General features: G+C 38.5%; 1 protein-coding gene across 2 annotated transcripts in view; it reads left to right on the top strand.

Annotated features, from left to right (window-relative positions):
* Positions 1-24,561, top strand: part of LOC150091711 (uncharacterized) — a 295,133-nt gene that overhangs the window by 177,808 nt on the left and 92,764 nt on the right. For both annotated transcript variants that reach the window (XM_090376590.1, XM_090376580.1), the window contains exon 10: positions 15,477-15,518. In XM_090376590.1, the coding sequence (XP_090232716.1) occupies positions 15,477-15,518 (42 nt within the window). The remainder of the gene's footprint in view (positions 1-15,476; positions 15,519-24,561) is intronic.

The following is a 24,561-nucleotide window of genomic DNA, read 5'->3' as shown; positions in this document are numbered from 1 at the left end:
CAACTTACTAATTAAGACAGCCAATATATGACAGTCAGAGCAACTAATGAAAATATCCACTTAAATTGAACCGAGTTAAGGCACCCGCTTCAGAATTCCAGGTAGCCAAGAATGGCAATTGACATCTAGGAGATTGTGTTATTGGTCACATCAAGCCCAGTAGTATCCGAACTTTTTGTCTTAATTTGTGGGTTGTCTCTATTCATAGGTTTTGGAACATTTTGGTGGTGGTTCCTGGGCAAGTTGTTCTTCACTTGGTAGTTGTCTTTGGTGGGTGACAGCTTTGGAGCATGGAGGGTAGTTCACACCAATGATGGTAATGCCGGTCAAGTTTTGCTGCCTTGTTCCAGTACCATCAGGGTCCCGGGGTTCAATTAGTTGAGAGGGTTGTCACGTTGCTGCGATTAGTTGTCTTCTCCTCGAGAAAAGCTGCTGTGCATAGTTGGTGAGAGCTTGATACTCTTCCTTGGTATCTAGTAGGTGGTTTTCTTTGCCTTTTTGGTATATAGTCAGCTTTGTTATGAGCTGACAGCAGAGGTCATCGTAGAGGAGGCACTTATGCATGAGGTGATCCCAGTCCTCAGTTCCTCCACAGGAGCATGTTGAGTCCTCTTCTAGGCCCAAGGTTGTTAGTTTTGCCTTTATTGCATCATGGCAAGTAAGCAAAAACATGGTGTGCAGGCCTGGAAAAAACCATGTCGGGGATTTTGGATAGACTGTGCTAATATCTGGGATGAATATCCTGGTGATGTGCCCTTTGGTTGAATTTGTTCAGCGGTGCTGCCACAGCCGCTGCATGTGTGCTTGAAATGTTTGAAGTCTTCTCCAATTTTTTGGTTGTTGGTTAGATTCAGCTCAAATCCCAAGCAGGTCTGAGACATGCCCTTAGAAAGAAGATGCAACATTCCAGTTCTCACCACCTCCAGGTAGCGCCTCCGTAGCGAGGTGGGCAGGAGCAGCAGTGCATAGCACACACTTCTTGATTAGACCGGGGTTCGAGCCTGTGACCGCCAAATACGGAGGATGCGGAAAGGTCAGGGAATGACCACTGCATATCCCCGGAGCAATATGGCCTTAGTTTCTAATGCTCCTAAAAACCAACTAGCAACAACCACCACCTCCAGCTTGGGGGGGGGGGGGCCCCACCAGGACCTGGAGGGCATGAGTACTCACAGTGCAGCAGGCACGAGAGATGGAGAGTAGGACTGTGCATTGAGTGGAATCCAGGATTCGTCTGTTTACTGCAGTCATAGCCTTGCTAAACCAAACTCCGGCTGCATACATAATCACAGTAATGAAGATATTACATTCTTGTTTCCAATTTTAATATGTGGCAGTCTTGTAATACAGAGAGTTAAGAAGCAGAGAATTTGTTTTTGATGCAGGCAGTGTGTTTTTGCCCAGTCCTGGATGATTTAGAGCACGTGGTTTGCCAAGGTCTCTAGCTGGGCCCTGGAATTTGCAGCCACCATCAGGATGAGGTCATTAGCAAAGGCTTGTGAATGAACCTCCCCAAGGTTAAAGCATAGAAATTTGTCCATCACCAAGTTCCTAAGGTTGACCTCAGTGTATCTGTCTTTTGAGTTTCTGATAAGGAGCGTTAACTGTGATCACCCTATTTGAGAGATAGCTTTTCATGATATTGAACAGATTGTCTGGTATATTTGCTTGCCTGAGCCTGTGGAGCATGTTCGGCAACCATAGGGTGTTGAATGCCCCTGCGAAATCTATTGCAATCCTCAGGAAGCATTTCATTGAAGAGGCCTCTGGAGTCAGCAACTCTATAATTCATCTGTAATGCTATTAAAAAACACTGACTCGTATTTATAAAATGCCTTTATTATAATAAAATAAAAAAAAATATATGCATACTGTACTGACTGTATATTAAAATAAAATAAATAAATAGTGTATAACGAGAATAAAATACAGTAAAATATAAAGTTAAAAGTGTTAAAAATCACTAAAAACCATTAACACAGTAGTTTTCAGCATCAGCTGCAGCCACCTTCACAGCAATAATGGTTACAGTTTATCCGACAATTTATATAACACACGTCTCAGCAGGTCCGCAACACAAACTATGGCATCTGTGCATGGTCCACTTCTCGTGCACTGGAACCGGAAATTGGATGCGCCACTCTAAATCGTTCTTCTCTCCCTAGGATAAGGGCTTCAAAGAATGGATGAATGCTACAGCCCTTATTCCTATTAAGACTGTAGCATTTGGACGAACATATTCTTAAACTCTCCAGCCATTTCTGGTTCCAAAAGCCATGTTCTCTATCCACAATCACGGCTTCTTTAACTATAATGCCATGTCCTGTTTCCCAGGCATGTTTAGCCATGACTGAACCCCTGTAATTAGCGGTCTTAAGGGCTGTATTGTGTTCCCCCCCAGGTAAACCCCGAACCCGAGTTTCGTTTCCCCCCACATAACACTCCCACAATCAGGGCACTCAATTTCATATATAACCCCACTAGTGTCATTACCTGCAATAGGATCTTTCATTATGGACACTACTGTATGCAGCCTCCGACCCAGCAGCTGCACACAACGTATCATACACGAACGTAAGATACGGGAAATGGGTTCAGAAATGTCCGGATTGTAGGGAATGTATGTGGTGGCAACAGGTGTAAAAGCATCTCTGCAACTATTACTTCTACCTCTCAAACCTCTCTCAATAATGTTCTGGGGGTAACCGCGTGTTACTAGGTCCACAGTAACACGTTTAATCTCGTCGGCTCTCTCTTCAGATGAGGAGCAGTGGGACCCCACCCTTTCCATTAAGGCCTTAACCACATTATTCTTGTGGCAGCTGGCCTGAGCAGTTTTAAAGTGTGTATATTGGCCACGACCCAGGTTTTCTGTAAACCTTAGTTTTCAAGTGTCAGCCTTCTCTATACACACACACACACACACACACACACACACACACACACACACACACACACACCTAGGAACGGAAGGGCTCCTTCCTGCTCAACCTCCAAAGTAAACCGAATATAGGGCAAACTACTATTCAACCAATTGAGTATTTCTATTTCGTGTCCTCTTAGTATTACCGTGAACGTGTCATCAACATATCTCTTCCATACTCGTAATGGGGGAGGACTAGAGCTCCCCAACATCATGTCTTCAAACTCTTCTATGACTGAGTTGGCTATATATTGCACTAATAGGTGGACCTGCTGATACATAACCTTTCTAAATAACATAGTGGTACCAGATAAACATAGGCCAACACATTCACAAATATCCTCACCACTTAGAATAGCCCTAAGTGTCAGCCCTATATTTTATTGTATTTTCTTCTTGTTATACACTATTTATTTATTTTATTTTATTTTAATATACAGTCAGTATGCATATATTTTATTTTATTATAATAAAGGCATTTTATAAATATGAGTCATTTTTAATAGCATTACAGATGAATCAAGAAGTATTTCCTGTCTTCTTGGCAGGTCTGAGTGAACAGTGCCTGTAGAGCATCAACCATGGAGTGCCCCAGTCTGAAGCCATACTGGGTTGGTGATGCTAGGTTTGCTTTCATGTAGTGGCTTTGGATCCGTACATGGAGGAGACGCTCTAGTAGCTTACTGCATACGGACAATAGAACCCCTTACTGTTTAATGGGAAATCTAAATGGACACCACCCCTTATGGGGAAATGCTGATCAAAATAAAAGGGGACGTGATATAGAAAATTTAATTGATGCCAAAAACTAATCCTCCTGAATAGTGGAAAGCACAAGTATGGAACCAGCTCAGCAATAGATCTTACTTTATGCTCCCCAGCATAATATCCTGTTTTAGAGTGGACAGTTCATGAAGAGCCATTACACAGTGACCATCATTGTCACTCTAACAATGAACACTCCATGTCAATCCAGACGAAAACCCAAATGGAAGCATGACGAAGCAGACTGGGAAAAATACAAAAATCTAGCAGTAATTGAACAACAAAAAGTTAGACAACTAACCACTGACCAAGTAGTACAATATGTAACTGACCAAATTAACCAAGCAGCTGAACAATTAATACCATAAACGTGCACCAAATTTCCTCTATTACCAAAGCCAGGGTAGAATTAGGAATGCACTCAAGTGAAATGAGACAGAAACAGGGCATGGAATATTTTTTGCAAAAATCCTACTACAGACAATCTAATACATTTTTAAAAAATGAGAGCAAGCGCGAGATATGTCAGACAAGCATGCAAGAAAGCCTCCTGGATACGTTTGCCTCAATCATAAACAGAACTACAAATACTAAGACAGTTTGAGATAAAATAAGAAAAATGAGCAATAGATACCAAAATTTAGTACATCCAATTATAAATTGGCAAGGGCAAGATATAGCTGATTCAAAAGATATAGCAAATGCTTTAGGTGCAACCTTCTACAAAATTTCTGCCACCACATCCTACTGCAAAAGTTCCAGCAATATAAAAATCATCAAGAAAAATACAATTTAAATTTCTCTACAAAACTTGTTGAACAATATAACTGTCCACTAACCATATCAGAACTCCATAATCCATTATCACAAACAAAAGAAAAAGAGCAGAAGGTCCAGTTGGCATCAATTAAATAATGATAAAGAAACTCAGTGAAGAATCTTTACAATCCCTACTTCTTTTATACAACAAAATTTATATAAAGCACAAGTTTCCTAACATGTGGCATCATGTGATTGTCCTTGCTTTCTCAAAACCTGACAAAGATCCTACTAATCTGAATACCTGCTGTCCAGCAGCACTCACCAGCTGCCTAGGAAAATTAAGTGAAAAGATCATAAATACTAGATTTGTGTGGTATCTAGAAAACCATAACCTTTTGTGCCTAGTACAGTGTTCCACAGGGCTTTTCTGGCCATCATTCTTAAAATGGAGATTAAGACATTCAACTTTTAATATTATTCAGGATGAAATGTGTATAACAAGATTTCCGGGCAAGTTGATTCATTAATATTGATGTTCCATAAAATGCCTATGTCTTATATGATTGGCTAGTGGTTTATATACCAGGACAACAATCTCGTGTTCTCAAGACCTATTCTGAAATGTGGATAATAGACTCGCAACAACGAAATTGGTGTTGTTTTCATTCTGAAATCCCATGATTTCAAAACTATGATTCTTTTACTATAAAACTTGTGCTATGGATAACGTGTAGCAAGAGAATGGCTAAGAGGAAGGATGATTAAACAAAACATGGTTTATTAATTCTAGCATACAAAACAGGTGTAAAATAATATGGTTATATAATTTTATATGATTATATAAGAGCTCTATTTCTTATCAAAGAGATAAAAAGATATACTATAAGGCTAATGATACATGTGTATAAACATGTCTGTGTTCTTCATGTGGTCTTCAATTGGCACTGCCCATCTTCTCGGAGCCAACACTCATCCTCCAGTTTGAGTATCTGGGTGTATATGTAAGTGTATTATACAGACTTAACAGTCATAACTTGTGTTATATTAATACAAATGGATCTTGCGAATCTTATACTCTACTTTCTAAGTGTTGTGAGATTGATGCTATCTTAGTGAATGTTCCTATGAGGAGGGATGTTTCTCAGTAGACTCTATTAAATAAAGAGTCTGTATGAACGTCCGACACTTTCATTCTATTAAACTATCGTGCCGTAAATATAGGGTGAGACTTCCAGAATAATCTTTGCTATATTCAGGAACAGGAGCCAGCAGCAAAAGATTCTCAAGACGTTTTTGACGTGATAGCCTCAAGAAAAGAGAAGTGTTTCGCGCAGGACAAGACTCTCTTTGTCTCCTTCTGGGTCTCTCTCTGTATCTCTCCGTGTCTCTCTCCGTCCTTTTCCGTTCCTTTCCATCCCCTCTTTTGTCTCTGATCTGAATATATATGTACGGCCCCTTTTAGATGCTTCTGTTGGTTAAATCACTAATTTCGTGGGGAAATGAAAATCCTAGGGACTGTTATTTTGGAGACCTGATACAGTGAAAAAAGAACTTATGAGGAGAAAGAGGAACCTCACATCTGCATGGGGTGAAATTTCCAGACTGCCCAGCGGTAGTAGTCACTAGATCTAAAGTCTGTTCCCCAACACAAGGAATTTCCATACAACAATCGCCCCATATATATATATATATATATTTTTTTTTATGTAAACCCCAAACACGAGAGGTATTAGAACCTATAGTACTTAGTACCGTGCTTGGATTGGAAGTTGAGAAGATGAAAGAAGATATTTGTTGATATTGGACTTGAACTTCTGTAGACTGTAATTTTCAGGAAATACGTACGAAGAAAGGTTATTCCAGAAAATGGCAGTTGAATGAATAAATGAGGAAGATGAAAAGTTTGAAGTTGGGCAGTAAATGGATGTTGGCTGGTGGCTGCACATGTTCGGACTTTTTTGAAAGAGGGAGCAGTAATTATAGAAGCCAATTCAGAAGAACAGTGCCAATGGAAATATCTGTAGAAGAGGCATACAGCAGAAACAGTACATCTATGAGACAGCGAATGGAGAAACTCTGTTAGAGATGAATCATTTATTAACCTAACTGCCCTCTTCTGAATGGAATCAATAAGCCTGAGACAGGTTTTGGGGGCACCACCCCAGATCTGGGAACAATATCCCATGGTAGGGCGGATTTGAGATTTGTACAGAGTGAACAACTGTTTGGAAGAAAAGTAACGCCGAGAGCGAAACAGAAAACCAAGTTTTTTAGATTCAGAGAAAGCAATATTTGTAATGTGCTTGTGCCAAGAGAGATTAGAAGTAAAGGTAATCCCAAAAGAGATATATCATTTTGCCTAGAAATCGGAGTGTCACCAAAGATAAGCATAGGATCAGAAGAATCCTTTTTGCGAGATATAAGACAAGACTGAGTTTTAGAAGGATTGAAATCAACTAAGTTGTGTTTGCCCCACTGGAGGATCACCTGAAGATCCGCATTTAAGGAATTGGTAGCAGATTTTCGAGAAGTTGAAGCTGATTGAGCAGGGCAAGGTTTCTCAAAGTGGAAAGTGGAATGCAATGTGCTTTCATTGGCAAAACTATGGATAGGATTTCCAGTCAATGGAAGAAGGTCATTAATATACAAGAGGAAAAGAGTGGGGGAAAGAACTGAACCTTGGGGGACACCGGCATTAGTGGAGAAGTTAGAAGACAGAGAGAGCCATCTACCATCACCCTCAGTGAGCAATCAGAGAGAAAACTGGATAACCAATTACTAAAAACAGTTGTCAGACCATAAGATGGAAGCTTGTTTAGAAGACCTTTATGCCAAACACGATCGTAAGCCTTTGAGATATCAAGAGCAAATACTTCTGTTTCACCGAACCTTTCCATTGAATTAGTCCATAAATGGGTAACATAAGCCAGAATATCACTAGTGGATCGACACTGATGGAATCCATACTGGGAATCGTTGATCAGACAGAAGGTTTCTAGGTAGTTTAAGAGTTGGAGTGGTTAATGGATTTCTCCATTACTTTAGAAAGAGTAGAAATAATTGCAATGGGATGATAATTCGATGGGAGGGATTTTTCACCCTTTTTAGGAACTGGCTGGATATGAGCAAATTTCCAAGCAGAAGGAAAAACACCTTTGGAATAAGAAAGTGAAAAAAGGCACCAAAGAATAGGAGTAAGTTCAGGAGCACAGATTTTGAGAACAAGTGGAGAAATACCATCGGGACCTGGAGCTTTCTTAGCATCAAGCTTCATCAAAATCCTTCTGACATCCTTTTGACGGAAGACCACAGGAGGCATTGAATGGAGCGTGTTGGGAATGGAGGAAGGTGTTTTACCAAGATCATTAATACATGAGTTGGAAAAAAAATGGGATGCTAGCAGGTCAGCTTTATCCTTGGCTGAAGTGACAACAGAACCAACTGGTTTGGACAGAGGTGGGAGCAAAGATGGGCAAAAGTTGCGGCCAATAGCTTTGGCAAGAGACCAGAATGCTCAGCTACCATTAGGGCAAAAATCAAGTTTTCTACTCTTAGCCTGTTCAAACTATAGTTTGGACTAATTAATAACTGGTTTACAATCGTTGTGAGCTTTGGTGTAGGCAGAAAATGAAGCTAAAGAATTAGAAACAAGCCAATTACGATATGCAACATTCTTCTCTTGAACAGCCTTACAGCCTTAGCACATTTATTGGAAAACCAAGGTTTAGATAAAGGATGAGATTTTAAAGTAGGGTGTGGGATAAAGGATTCCATTCCTGCAAGAATAATTTCACTGACACGATCTGAGCAAATGTTAACATCAGAAGTTTTGAAACAGTAATCCGAAGGAAAAGAAATCTTGCAGGTCATCCCATTTTGCATTCTTGTAATGCCAAACAACACGGGGTTGGGAATAGCCATGAGATAAAGGCTCCATTGGAGAAGAGGCAATCACCAAGTTGTAATCTGAAGTGCCTAAAGGACCTCTCACTTCGACCGTGTACTTAGAAGGGTTGTTTGTGAGAAAAATATCAAGCATGTTGGCTGTATGATTATGATTGTTAGGTATTCTGGAGTTGTGAACATTAAAATCACCAAGGAAAATTACCTCACTGTTAGTAAAGTTGGACTGGAGAGAGTCAAGTTGCAAAGAGAGGAAGTCAGAGAGCTCCAAGTGATTAGTGGATTTGGGAGAACGGTAGAGACAACAGATGAATTTGACACAATGAGGTAGAGAGATTTTAAGCCAGAGAAGATCGAAGAGAGGAGATTCCAAATTACCAAGTCTCTGACAGGGAATATCAGTACAGACATATGCACAAGTACCACCTTTGAGGCAAAAGGAATCATACAGCATATAATTTGGGCATCTGAGATGAGCAGTAGTTGAATCAGCCGATAACTGAGATTCTGTCAGAAAAAGTACATGGTGTTTGGCAGACTGCAAGTGGAAGTGGACATCGTTGAGATTAGAATTGAGACCACATATATTTGTGAAATGAATTAAGAAGTGTTTGGGAGGTTTAGATCTCTTCGCAGATAAGCTTGCTCTATTAGTTTGACAATTCATGGTACAAAGGGTGCTAGGAAAGTTTTGCAATATGACGCAACAATGAATCACAGGAAGCTGCTTGTTGCTGCATGTTGAGACATGTTCATACGTGCATAGTAGCCGCCGCGCCAAGTCGATGGGCTCAGTTATTCATTAGTAGTGAGAGTGTAAAGTGCTTGCAATGGCATCGTGGTCACGAAATGAGATAAGGACAGTTTTGCGGTATAATTTCGTGCATGGTTTGACCATAGACCAGTGCTTAGAAGAAATGACTCTTGCACTAGATGATGATTGTCCACATCGTACAACGATATTCAGGTGGTATAGAGAATTCCAAAGGGGAAATTTCACTCTGGAGGATTCTGAGAGGCCGGGAAGGCCACGAACGTCAGTTACGGAGGAAAACGTTACTGCTGTGAGGAAAATGCTTGACGAAAACAGGCGAGTGACCTACCAACAGATAGAGGATACTTTTGGCCTAAATGCACCAGCAATTCATTCGATTCTGCAAGATCATTTGCACGTGAAGAAACTTTGTTCTCTCTGGGTGCCGCATCAACTGACTGAAGAGCAGATGACACGACATGTGACTTTGTGCCGGGAGATGTTAAAAAAGTTTGATAAGGGACAATCTAGGTATGTGAACAACATCGTGACAGGTGACAAGATTTGGCTGTACTATTACGATCTGCCGACCAAGGCTCAAAACAAAGTTTGGGTCTTTGATGATGACGACACACCCGTAATTGTCAGAAAATCCCGATCTGTAAAGAAGAAAATGATAGCTGTATTTTTCAAATCGAGTAGAATTGTGGAACGTGTCATTTTGGACACGCAGAAGACAGTCACAGCTAAGTGGTATACTGAACAATGCCTGCCTAAAGTCATTGGATCTATGAAGAACCTGCGGCCAAAGTCAAGAATGGACACCTGGTACCTCCATCATGATAATGCTCCAGCTCACCGCGCCAAAGCCTGCACCGAATATTTGACCATGACAGGACTGAAACTTCTCGAGCACCCTCCCTACAGTCCAGACCTTGCTGCCTGTGACTTTGCACTGTTCCCGCATGTGAAAATGAAGCTAAAAGGGAGGCAGTTTTCCAGTGATGAGGACCTTCTACGGGCTTGGGACAACGAGTGTGCTTTACTCCCTAGTGAAACTTGGCAGAACTGGTTTAAAGATTGGTTTCAGAGGATGGAGAGGTGTATTGTATATAGAGGAATTTACTTTGAAAAAATTAAATAAACAAAGCTGTATTGCAAAACTTTCCTAGTACCCTTTGTATATTCAGTAGTAAGAAAAAGTGGGTGGGACATGCTGTATGAAGTAACGAAATTTTTGAATATGGCGTACACATGGTAAGAATATACCCAGATCTTTGACACAACGTGGCCTCAACAATGCCACCCCCCCACACGCACACTACTCTTAACTCCCTCCAGTCACTATCTGGCAGAGTAGAGGTAGCAAGATTATACACTAGCTGATCCAGAAGCCTCTTATAGAGTTACCAATAGGTTCGGTCCGGTGTACTAACTAGCGGCCGGCCTGCGAACACTGTTTTAGTGCTGTACCCTCGAAATGTAAGGAATAATGGATCTCGCCACGACATTCATCATAACCTCAAAAGTCATCAATCATACTGCATGATGGAAGAAATGGGGAAGTGTTGACCGGAACTTAGCTCTAGAGATTAATATGGGTTCCACCACTTCAAGCCTGCAATAAGCAAAGTGGTGTTATTGCACTGGTTGATGAGAGTCATCTACCACCTAATACTTCCTGGTAACATAGAGGGGTGGCATTCCTCCATGTGGTGTGGGCACCACACCTCGACCCCTGCTTATATTGGTTCACACCTGGGTGATCACCCACCATGTACTTGTGCATGGAGGTTATACCCAGGATTACTAACAGTCCAACCATCGTGAAGGTGCAAGCAGAGGATTTGGCCGTCACATACTGTCCGGACTTTGCTGAAATTGGCTCCACTTGACTTGAGTGTCACCTGAATATCAGTTCCATCAGCATTTTAGACTCCCAGGTAGCAAGTACAACTTGTCTGGCATATCTGAGAGAATGTCTGTGACAACCTCAAGGACCAGTTATATGGTTCAGATTTCACCCTAAAGCATGTTTCTTAATTGTCACTACTCTCTTTCCTCCGACAAAAGTTATTTACTTTCTCATAGTTTTATAAATAATACATCCACGATATTCATCAGATCCAATTGAGTAATGATCTCTTGCTGTGAATCAGCTGGACTCCTAAAGATGGAATAATATTTCAACTGCTGTTTTTCCCTAGCACGGCACCAATGGGCATACTCTAAAAAAAGAAACAGGCTTATACACCGAGTGAATATCACACCACAAGTATAAGTAGTGACAAAAAGTATAAGGTGACTTGGCGAAGTAACAGCCCTCAAATGCAAACGTGAAGTAAAAATTAAGAAATTTTTACAAAAGTGTGGCTTCAAGAAACATAGATCAACCTTGGACCTTCTAATTAAAACAGAAAGCAACATACAAAATGCTTTCGTTAGAAAACCGCATTTAGTCATGATATGTTTTGGAAATCAAAAAAGCATGTGGAACATATGGTTCATTTATAACTTAAAGCTAAGAGGACATTTCCCTATTTTCATCCAGAAATTTTTACAACACAGAACCTTCCAAGTACGAATGCAAACTACACTCGCAAAAGTTTTCCTACAAGAAGAAGGAGTACCACAGGGATCAGTCCTGAGTGCCACCCTGTTTGCAATAAAAATAAACTCAATAACCCAGCATTTACCATTTACCATAAATACAGCTCTTTATGTAAAGATTACAGTATCTCTTTCCAATTCCAAAACATGAGAACAATAGAACGGCAATCACAAGGTGAAATTATAAAAGTCAGCAATTGGCCTCAAGAAAATGGTCTCGCAATCACCATACAAAAAAGAATAGCCGTGCATGAAAAGAAACCTTCATTTAGATCCGGAATTAAATCTTAACAGACAGTTAATCCCAATCAAACCAACCATAAACTTTTTGGACCTATTCTTGATAAAAAAAACTGACGTTTTTAGAACACATAAAACAACTAAGAGCAAACTGCCTCAAGAAACTAAATATTTTGAGTCTTATCAGCAACAACTTGGGGCACAGATAGTTACTTTATTGCGATTATACAGCGCCCTCATAAGATCTTGACTAAACTATGGAGCACCCATATATAACTCAGCCAAACTGAATGCCCTGAGATGGCTTGATCCAATGCATCATAGTGCTTTGCATACAGTATTAGGAGCATATCGCACATAAACCAGTCCAAAGCCTACATGCAGAGGCTTATGAACCACCACTACAACTCCAGAGACAAAACTTGCTATTATGTTATGCTGCAAAGATAAAATCAATACCTTGACCACCTGATATGGACAATCCTACATGCACCAAGTTTGGAAAACATATATAGAACACATCCAAATACCAACAAACCAGCAGGCATTTATTTAAAAGACCTAATACAGCAACTTAATTTAAATCTCAATCAGATAGCAACTTCTGAAGTTCATATCCACCTTGGGATACCATACAAACAACATGCCATCTCCATATGTATAATTGGAAAAAGGATTCTTTACCTAAGCAAAATTTCCACCAATTACATGCAGCCTACAAAGACCAATGTCGCAATTCCACCCTGATATACACAGATGGTTCAAAAACAGATACTCTGATAGGAATAGCCACCAAGTTCCCAAATACCATCATCTCCTAAGTAATCCCAACAGAGTGCAGCATTTATACTGCAGAATTGGAGGCTATACAACTAGCCATAAACCATAATGGCTTACCAAGATACCCAGCAGTATAGTCTTAACGGATTCATTCAATGCCCTGCAAGCCTTAAAGGATAACATGCTAACAAAACTAGCAAAATGAAAGCAAAACAAGGTTCTGCTGGGTTCCCAGACATGTAGGAATAGATGTCAGTGAACAGGCTGATCAAGCAGCAAAATACATGGAAAGCCCAATCAACAATACCATAAAAACACCATATCTAGACTATAAAATTACAATTCGAAATAGTGGTGAAAGACAATAGCAGGAGCAAGCTGGTAATAAATTATTACAGATAAAACCATTGTTACAACAATGGAAAACCAGGACAAGAACCAACAGACAAAAAGAAGTTATACTGAGCAGATTAAGAATAGGACACACCAATATTGCCCACTCCTATCTGCTCCGAGCTGAATCTCCACCTCAGTGCTCTGACTGTCAAACAATCCAACGTATTCTACGTGACTGCCCAAACTTTACACAAGAACATCAGATTACCTTTAAATCCTTAAAAGGAACAAACACATTTTCATTACGAACAATAATGTCAGATAAATCTAAACTTTAAATCCTCAAATCTAAATTTAAGGATTTAAAGGTAATCTGATGTTCTTGTGTAAAGTTTAGGCAGTCAAGTAGATTTATCTGATATATTTTCAGATATATCAGAAGTTCTCCAGTTTCTGAAACGTATAAATTACTATAATTGGATATAAAAATCATAACAAAAGACATCAGGGAATAAATCATAAGTTTGGCACACTATAGCCATAGAAGCTGATGTGCCAGTAAAATATCCAAACCAACCAGTCTCATGGTTCTGTGTTGGGCTCTTTATTGTTTTCAGTATTAATGATATTGATAAAGACATATCAAGTTTAATGTCAAAGTTTGCAGTGATACAAAGTTGGCAGGGTAGTTAATGAGAGAAACCAGCGTATGATACTACAGCAATACTTAGAAAAATTAGATAAATCGCCTAAGAAGTGGCAGCTGTGGCTTAATATTGAAAAATGCAAGATATTATGTTGTTGTTGTTGTTAGGTTTGTTGGTGCATCAGCAACTGTGGCTATAATGCACTGATTTCTGACTAGTATATCTTTGCTGTTGATGCTGATTCTGATAAAAATTTAAACAAGGTGATATTTATCAATTGATTTTAGGAAAACAAAAACGTCATCCATATCTTGACGATCTTCCAGAATATTACGTAGTGTTAATTGATTGCAATTTTTGGAAAGTAAGGAGAAAGCAGTTTTTCGTTCTCTTAGATATAGCGGGCATTCGATAACGATATGCTTTACAGTGAGTGGACATGAACAGTTACTGCATTGTGGGGCATCTTCCTTTCTTAATAGATAACTGTGAGTGAGGTATGTGTGACCTATGCGCAGTCGTGCTAGTACAGTTTCTTCTTTTCTATTTCCTCTCAGACTGGAGCGCCACTGTTTGGGTTCTTTCTTTATTTCAAAAAGTTTATTATTTGTTTCTTTTTCCCATATATGTTTCCACTGTTCTTTAGAGGTCTGCTGTATAATGGATTTATAGTCAACATAAGGTGTCTTGAAATTGTAAGAAATAGGATTTGAAGCATTTTTGGCAGCTAAATCTGCCAAGATATTATGTATGGGAAGCAGTAATCTTGAATAGCACACCAATTGAGTAGTACCACACTCAAGGTAGTGGAGAAAGAAAAAGTTCTAGGATAATTGTTCTGACAGGAAGTTTTCTGGGGAGTGTTCAAAGGCTACTAGGACAGCTCATGGTATTCTGTGAATGTTATGCAGGAATTTTGTCAGTAGAAACATGGAAGAGATTGTCCCATTGTATAAAGCATTGGTTAGGCCTCATCTTAGAAAGGATGTTGATCTGTTGGAATGGGTGCAGAGAAGAGCAACAAGATTAGTCAAGGGCAAAAGGTTATACTTATCAAGAAAGATTTCAGTTCTGCAAAAGTGCAGTCCTGGAAATTAGGCACTTGTGAGGAGACCTGATTGAAGTGCTTAAGGACTTAAATGGATTGATGGGGGATTGTTATGGGGGATTGGAATGTGGCGGTTGGAGAGAGAAGGGAAGAAAAGACTGTGGGGAATTTTGGTCTGGGTGTGAGAAACACAAGAGGTCAACACTTACTGGAGTTTTGTACAGAAGAGAATCTAATGGTAGCAAATATGTGGTTTAAGGCACCACTCCTCAGAAGATATAGATGGATGACACCTGTAAGGGCACAAATTTTATTTAAAAAAGATAGTTGTAGGTGAGATGTGTGAAAATTTGCTTTCAGCCAGAGGGTGATTGATTGTTGGAAAAATGTTCCATATGGTGTTGTAGAGGTGGTATTTTGAATAAATTTAGGGAAGAATTAGACACATTATTAGAGGCATAGAGAGGATTGATTGTCATTTTCCATTCTTTCCACCTTTATATACTTATGCAGATTTTGACAGCATGCCATTAAATAACTTCAATATCATTTAGGAATATCACAAACACTCATGGTTTGCTTCTTAGTACCTCTGGGTGCCAAGGACTAATTAATAAATATGCTGGATTAAAATAATTAAATATTCTTTGTATTTTTGCTTTATGATGAAAAATATAACTGTTTTAATTTCAATATTTTGTTTTTCAGATTTCTTGCAAACATTATGGAGGAAATTCTCTTATTTGTCCAGTAAGTAGAGCAGTCAAAATATTGTTGATAGTCTCTTTAGATATACAGTAGCTAATCAATCTGCACTCATTTAATGTTTGGCTTTCCCCCTTCCGCCATACACAACTGCAATATTTGGCTTTGTTCCATTCATAGCTGATAGTATGGTGACGTCAAATGGCATTAGGTGGCTCCTATATGCTATTAGAATAATCTGGATGCACCCTTAGCTGACCTATAAGTCATTTAAAGTACTAAACAAATCCTGAATCATGTTATAGGTTGCATGGTAACTAAAAAAAAATCATTCTGGCACTTAAGTTATTTCAGTGATTGCTTTTTTCAACTACAGCCAAATTCTTTGTTTTGCAATCACAATAATCTATATCTTGCAAAGGATTGGTGAAACTTTCAACAAAGTGTGCTATTCACTATACTGTTATTATGGACACTAAACTACTCTTAACGTTCTGTTACAGCACAGATCTTATTGGTTAAAGAATGAAGGTTTACAACCTCTGAGATTCAGATTTCAATATGACAACATGAAAACAAAACAATTATTGTTGTGTATATGTGCAGTATTGTTGCCAAGCAACCGTGACTTTATAATAGTTTTTCCATCATGCATTATATAATATATATGTGATCAAAATTTATAAAGATAATATAGTGGTAGCTATGCCATTTTTGTGTTGTGAACCATATAGAAGAAGCCGTATAGTACATAGCTATTATCTTGAAAGTAATTGCCACAGGTCAACCATTATATCAGATGAATAGTGCACTTATGAAGGAATAACAAGCCAAAAAAAAATAAACATTATTTCATGTTTATTTATACTCTGGATCAGCTATATGGCAATTGGAATACATCAAAAAACAATTTGAGGAGAGTTAAATGAGTTCTTAAAAGGATGAACAATACTAAGATAGAAGTGCTGCAGATTTATTTGGAGAAAGGGTGTAAGCGTGGTTAATATCCCCTTGCACTTAGTAGAATGAAACTGCTGTAAATGAAATATCTTCAATAATTTCTCTCTCTCTCTCTCTCTCTCTCTCTCTCTCTCTCTCTCTCTCTCTCTCTCTCTCTCTCTCTCTCTCTCTCTCTCTGTGTTCTCTGTCTTGTCGACTTGTTACATATTAAAAAATAATGCAAAATAAAATCGGTATGACTGAATGACCTCCATTTATTTTTGTTAGTTCTATTTCATGGTTATTGATTAAATTTCAGTAATGAAAATGCAAGAATGATAACATGTTATATATAACCTAATATTTAATCATAAAATTGCAGTGATGAGGAGATATTAATGAAAATGGCTGTGTTCTGGTTTCATTCATATGAAACCAACACACACAGCTATTAACAATTCAAGTAGTACTGATAACTACTGAATTGAAGTAGTATTGGTAGTAGTACATAGCCATTACCAATTCAAGTAGTAACAAGTTAATGTATGCAGTGTGTTGCATTTCAGGCACATTAGCAAACAGTAGTAATATGCGATTTATAGAAAAATAATAAAAATAAGCAAAAAGCAGTGACATTTGCATGAACCAGAAGAATTTTGTTTTTGCACATCTCATATTGCCAATTCATTCCTCCAGTCAGCACATAGCAACAAACATAATATTCCATTCTTAATGTTAAAGGCAGTAGGTGCTTTATGCATATATATTAACATGCGTAATTATATGATTGGAAAAAAATAAAATTTTGCAGTTATTCCATGTTGAGTATAACAACAGAGAAATAGCAAGATTTTATACTAACCTCAAAAACACATAATCAAATCAAACTAATGAAATTAACAATGTAATTTAAAATGTGGTTGTAATTAAGGAATAGAATAGACCTATTTAAAGCTGAGGTTATTGTAGTAACTTACTGTATACCTTCAATTATTTATTTATTTTTTCCATCTCTGATCACAGACTAAAAATATGGCAAAAGATATATGTCATACTGTAATGGTCTGCTCTGTTAGTTACTTTTTAAAAAGTTAGGAACAGCCTGTTCCATCCAGTTAGGTTACTTTACATTTATAAAACATAGTTTCCCAAAAAGGCTAAGACATGGACATTGACCAAAAGACAAGAAAATAAGTTAACAGTAGAATATAGGAAATGGAAGAGAATAATATTGAAAAATTAATATTTTAAATATTATTATTTTTTGATTAATTAGTATTGGCAACATTATGTAAAGGTGCAGCGCTTAAACAGAACTGGACAAAAAAAAATCCCAATTTGCTTGCCCCCCCCTTTTTTTTATATGAAGACATGGTAATTATACAAGTTTATATGCCAACCTCAAATTAATAGGAATTAATATGGAAAACCAAGTCAAGAGATAACATGATAATTATGGGGGATTGGAATGTGGCGGTTGGAGAGAGAAGGGAAGAAAAGACTGTGGGGAATTTTGGTCTGAGTGTGAGAAACACAAGAGGTCAACACTTACTGGAGTTTTGTACAGAAGAGAATCTAATGGTAGCAAATATGTGGTTTAAGGCACCACTCCTCAGAAGATATAGATGGAAGACTCCTGGCAACTCACAAAGGTACCAAATTTATTACATCTTAGTTAAACAGAGATACTGTAACCAAGTGAAGAAAGCAATGTCCTATCTGAGAGTGGACAGAGATTCAGATCACTAAAATTGAAGCTCTTGAATAAAATAAAATCATTCACGAGGTGGAGCTTTGAGAAATTTAGGCAGGAGAGTGCAAAAAATGTGTTTCAAGATCTGAGCAATGTTATCGCTGATGAGGAGACTATGAACGATCTAGAGCAAAATTGGTCTTTAATCAAGGAGATGACTTGTAAAGTTGCATCAGTGGCTCTGGGTAAGAGTGAAAAAATTATGAGAAAGCCTTAGATCACAGATATTTTACTGCAGAAAATGGATGAGAGGAGGAGACTGAAAGGCCAAAAAAATTATGATGATCAAAGGAACTACCATAGATTGAAAATGAAATTGATAGGGAATGTAGGAAGGCTAAAGAACAGTGGTGGGCAGAGAACTGTCAAGAGATTGAAACACTGACAACAAGGTCGAGTGGACTTGGTGTATTGAAAAATCAGAGAATTAACAAGAAAGAGTAGCAGAATCCAAATGAGAGCAATATGGGATGAAAAGGGAATGACAGTACTGAACTTCGAAGAACAAAAGGAATTATGTTGAAGAACTTTATGATGATTCAAGCACGTACACGTGGAGGAATACGGCACTAGAAGAACAAGAAAATGTGGAGGAGGAAATATCTAAGCATAAAATTAACACAACCTTAAAGTCCCTTAGCAATAACAAACCAACAGGAATTGACAACATACCTGCAGAGCTTTTAAAATACAGCAGAGAAAATCTGAAGAAAGCCTTATTTGAATTGATAAAGATATTAATGGATTGACACTGACAGAATCTATACTGGTGGTCATTAATCAGATGGAAGGTTTCTAAATAGTTTAGCAGTGAATAGATTTTTTGGAAAGAGTAGAAGAACGTGAATAGATTTTTTGGAAAGAGTAGTACAGTGACATGATAATTGGATGGAAGGGATTTGTCACCCTTTTTTAGGAACTGGCTAGATTTGAGCAAATTTTCAGGCAGAAAGGAAAACACCGGTGAAATAAGAAAGTGTAAAAAGTCAACACAAAACAGGAGTAAGCTCAAGTGCACTGGCTTTGAAAACAAGTGGAAAAATACCATCAGGACCTGGAACTCTCTTGGTATCAAGAATGTTCAAAATTGGATGGTTCTATTGCTGAGGCAGCAATAGAACTATCCAGTTTTGACAGAGGTGGGAATAGAGATGGGAAAACGTGGCAATAATTTTGACAATGGACCAAAATGCCTGAATACCATTCAAAAAGAAAATTTTCTGCTTTTAGCCCATTCAAAATCTAATTTGGACTGATTAATGTCTGCTTTCTAATTGTTGTGAGCTTTCATGTAGGCAGAAAAGGAACCTGGAGATTTGGATGCAAGCCAATTACAATATGCAACATTCTTATCTTGAACAGCCTTAGCACATTTATTGGAAAACGAAGGTTTAGATAAAGGACAGGCTTTTAAGGTGGAGTATGGAATAAAGGATTTCATTCCTACAAGAATAATTTCACCAATAAGATCTGAGCAAATGTTGACATCAGAAGATTTGAAACAGTAATCTGACCAAGGAAAGGAAGAAAAGAAATCTCGCAAATCATCCCATTTTGCATACTTGTAATGCTCAACTTGACACATTATGGCCTTATATGCCAGTGCATCATAAAACAGCAACAGCTCTTATAATTCATAATAACTGGAATAATACTACATCAACTGTAAAACTGATACTTTATTAAAATAAAAATGGTATAGTGAAAACCGGATTAAAATTAAACTGGTAATAAAATAAAATACACTGTTTATACAATGAAATATAATATAAAATACACAATAGAATAAAAGACAACATAAATCATGGAATAAAAGCAATAAAAACACACCACCGTAGGTTACAAAGGTATCCGCCTCTTTTATCAACAGTAATACCTAATGTGCTATAGTAACTTAAATCCTTAAATAACTGCAGGATCATGATCCACAGAAATCTATGCTAACGGTCGCATAGAAGGTCGCACATAACAGCTTCACTTGTATGTTATTGTCAACCATTCGCATAGATTTTGGGGACCGCAAATGGCTCAAGTTTGTGGATTTGCTCTTCTGAGCATAACACTATTAATAGAGGCAGGGAAATCCACATTCATCCCCTCTTCAAAACTGTGATTCTTGGATGGGATGAGCGGTTCTGCCTGGCACGCTCCCGAGCCATTTCCGATTCTAGTGCACTTATGGAGAATACTGCCCATGTTCCTGTGGTAGCACATGCTGTGGATCGTGATCCTGCAGATATTTAAGGAGGCGGATGCCTTTGAAAGCTACTGTGGTGAGTTTATTGCTTTTATTCCGTGATTTATATTGTGTTTTATTCTATTGTATATATTTTATATTATATTTTATTGTATAAACAGCGCTTTTTATTTTATTACCAGTTTAATTTTAATCCAGTTTTCACTATACCATTTTTATTTTAATAAAGTATCAGATTTAGAGTTCTAGTATTATTGCAGTTCTTATAATGCCAAACAATACAAAGTTGAGATTGACCACAATAGAAAGGCTCTATTGGAGAAGAAACCATCACCAAGTTGTGATCTGAAGTGCTTAGAGGACCACTGACCTCTACCATGTACTTAGAGGGTTTTTTGTTAGAAAAAGAACAAGAGTGCTGGCTAAGTATATATTGAGATCAAGGTTAAGATTGTCTGGTATTCTGGTAGATAAATGAACAATCTGTGCGAGGTCATTATTAATTGCAAAACCTCAACATCTTGACCAGCTAGGTCTGTTTGACTAGAAAATGGAAGCCAGCTGGAGTTGTGAAAATTAAAATCACCAAGGAAAATGATCTCAATGGTAGGAAAGTTGGACTGGAAAAAGTTGTTTCAAAGAGAGGAAGTCAAATAGTTCCAAGTGATTAGTGGAGTTCATGATAGAGGCAACAGATGAATTTGACAGAATAGATAGAGATAAGCCAGAGAAGATTGAAAAGAGGAGATTCCAAATTACTTTGACAGGAATATCAAAATTGACGTATGCACAAGTACCACCTTTCAAGCGAAAAGAGGCCGACCGGGCTAGCCGAGTGGGTAAAGTACCTGCCCGGCAACCCAAAGGTCGCGGGTTCGATTCCCGCCTCGGGCTTGGATCAAAGTACTGCAAAAACCTTGGGAGGTGCGATATGGCCACAGAAGCCGATGCGCCAACAACTACCAAATCAAAAAAAAAAAAAAAAAAAGCGAAAAGAATCATACAACGAATAATTTGGACAACTGAGATGAGCAGTGGTTGAATTAACCGATAACTGGGATTCTGGCAGAAAAAGTACATGTGGTCTGGCGGACAGTAAATGGAAACATATATTTGTGAAACGAACAAGGAAATGTTTGGGGGAGGGGGAGCTTTAGATCTTTTTGCAGATAAGTTTGATCTATTAGTTTGGCAATTCATGGTGTATTCAGTAGTAAGAAAAGGTAGTGGGGGAATTGCTGTTTGAAGTAATGAAATTTTTGAATGGCTTACACATAAGAATATACCCAGCTCCTTGACATAAAGCGGCCTCGACAATGCTCCCCCCCCCCCCCACATAGATACTACTTGGACTCCCTCCAGTCACTATCTGGCAGAGTAGAGGGTGTGAGATTATACTCTAGCTGATCCAGAAGTTTCCTAAAGAGTTACCAATTGGTGGACTATCTAGCAGCTGGCCTTCGAACACAGTTTTAGAGCTATACCCTCAAGATGTAAGGAAAATTGTATCTTGCCATGGTGTTCATCATAACCTCAAAAGACATCAATCATACTGCATGAGGCACCTCCGTAGCCAGGTGGGAAGGAGCAGCAGTCCTTAGCACATGCTTCTTTATTAGACCGGGGTTCGAGCCCGTGACCACCAAATACGGAGGATGCGGAAAGGTCAGGGAATGACCACCGCATATCCCCGGAGCAATATGGCCTTAGTTGCTAATGCTCTTTAAAAAAAAAAAAAAAAAAAACCAAACCAACCATACTGCATGATGGAAGAGATGGGGGCTGCCAGAGCTTTGCTCTGGAAAGTAAATATGAGTTCCACCACTTCAAACCTCCAATAAGCAATGTGGTGGTATTGCACCAATTGATGAGAGTCATCTACCACCTAGTGTTACCTGATAATACAGAGGGGCGGCATTCCTCCATCTAGTGTGGTGTGGGCATCACACCTTGACCCCTGCTTCTGTTGGTTTCTACCACCCAGGTGCAAACCAACATAAACAGGGGTTAAGAATGGAATGCTGCCCTTCTGGTTACCTACAGTGTGCTAGGTACCATATTTCAGGACTTGCCATGGGGATTATACCCAGGGTTACTAACAGACCAACAAGACTTTGCCAAAATTATGTCCACTTGACTTGAACGTCACCTGAATATCAGTTCCGTCAGTGTTTTAGATTCCCAGATAGCAAGCACTTAAATTTCTTCATTGGTATCACCCAATTGGTATGTTATTTTAGAATTACTGCAACTCATGTGCAGTGCCTTGCATTTATCAGTGTTAAACTTCAATTGCTGCACCTCAGCTTATCTGCATAATTTTTCTAGGTCTTGTTGCAGTAGCAAACTGATTCCTTACATTAACCACCCTGCCAACCTTTGTGTCATCAGTAAACTTCAACATTAAACTTAATATGCCTTCATGAGTATTGTTAATAAATATTGAAAGCAGTAAGGGGCTTAGCAGTGAGCCGTGTGAGACTATACTAATAGCACTAGTTCATGAAGAGACCATGCTCCTGCCACTCAACCAACCTTTTATCCATAGTGGTAACTTGCATTGAAGGATAATGGCAGGTAGAAAAGGTAATTAAAGAGACACTAGAGGATGTATGTTGGGGGAGGTCAGATACCAAAGATTGAAAAGAAGAAATACAGATAAGCGTTAAGGTGTATTTGACTGAGAGATCAAAAGATATTGTAGTAGCAAAAGTATTGTAGAGACCTATATCATGCAGGTTGGATAATTCAGGACTGCTTATGATGAATCATTATCCAATTCCCAAAATACAATTTTTGCCAGTAACGTACCATAACTTATTTTTTTATGTTTCAGAAAAAATAACAGAGAAATGTGAGTAATATACAAAAATATAAATCTCTTGTAACCAAATATTGCTCCTAACATAATTATCTGAGCTGACCTATGCCACTGTGAAGTAGTGTCTGGTAGCTGATTCATCATAGAGCTAGAGGGGCTATTTGTCATACATAATAATTCTTTCCAACAAAGTAGATTCATGCCAAATTGGAGTGCTGCCAATATTTTTTACCTTTGTAAAAATCTATTCTAATTTACCATTGTCCATCTTTTATTCATAAACCAAGCAGTACAACGATCAGTTCATATGATGTGAAAATAAAGATGATCAGTCTATATCCATGCTGCATGGTAAACAGTCTTTCAAAGTTTAAAAGTTTATACAGTAAATTCTAAAGAATTCAGCACTTTAAAATCCGGCACATTTTACAAAAAAATAAAATAAATAAATAAAATTACAATTCAGAAATATTAAGAAAGCAATCTAGCATTCATATTAACACCCACATTTGCCTTTAAGAATCTGTGCAAAAAAAAAAAAAAGTGACATTTTTTTTTTATAAGATTGTCTTGACTTAACACTTTTGCTGCTGGCTTTTCCAATAACGGTTTCAAGCCTGGAATGCATCGATCTGGATTGGAAAGGGCAGAAACAGTTTTGGGCTTTCTTCTCACTATGACTGAGTTCTGTGGGCAACTCGAGCCCATGGAGCATCATTTACCGAATAACTACAAATAAGCTGCCCAGGGGAGAGGTGATACCCTCCACCATCACCCCCCAAGGCACCATGACCAACAACTGGCAGGACACCATCAATAATATATTAAATGCCAATTTCAAACCAGTAGAAGGAGACAACACCCATGAACAACAACAGATATGCCAGGCCAATGAGGCCTATCAGTCGCCCCAGGTAGAGGATCCCTTTACTCACCTAGAACTCCAAATTGCCATAAACAAAATTAGAAACAAAAGAACCCCTGGACTTGACATGCTTGAGCCAGAACTGGTCAAGAAGGTGGCCGAATTTACCCCGGACCTGCTCCTGGAACTGTACAACCACTGTCTTCACTCTGGCGCATTCCCCTCAGATTGGAAAGTTGCTAGCATGAAACTAATTCTCAAAAATCCAACTAAACAGCCACATTTACCAGAATCCTACCGACCAATTGCACTCCTCTCTGTGCTCAGTAAAGTGCTAGAACAACTGCTCAAACAGAGAATCGAAATACACTACTCTACAGCAAATCTTCCTGCCAACGGACAATATGGCTTCAAGTCAGGAAACTCCACCCTGGACCCACTGGAGCGCATCCTGAACATGGCAGAAAACTGTTCACAGAAATATCTACTTCTCATCTCTATCGACTTTGCGGG

The sequence above is a fragment of the Mastigoproctus giganteus genome, chromosome 1 (assembly GCF_048544385.1).
Source record: "Mastigoproctus giganteus isolate SK-2022 chromosome 1, ASM4854438v1, whole genome shotgun sequence".
Classification (NCBI taxonomy): Eukaryota; Metazoa; Arthropoda; class Arachnida; order Uropygi; family Thelyphonidae; genus Mastigoproctus; species Mastigoproctus giganteus.
Note: the sequence above shows the minus strand (reverse complement) of the source record. Positions and strands in the feature narration are given on the sequence as shown.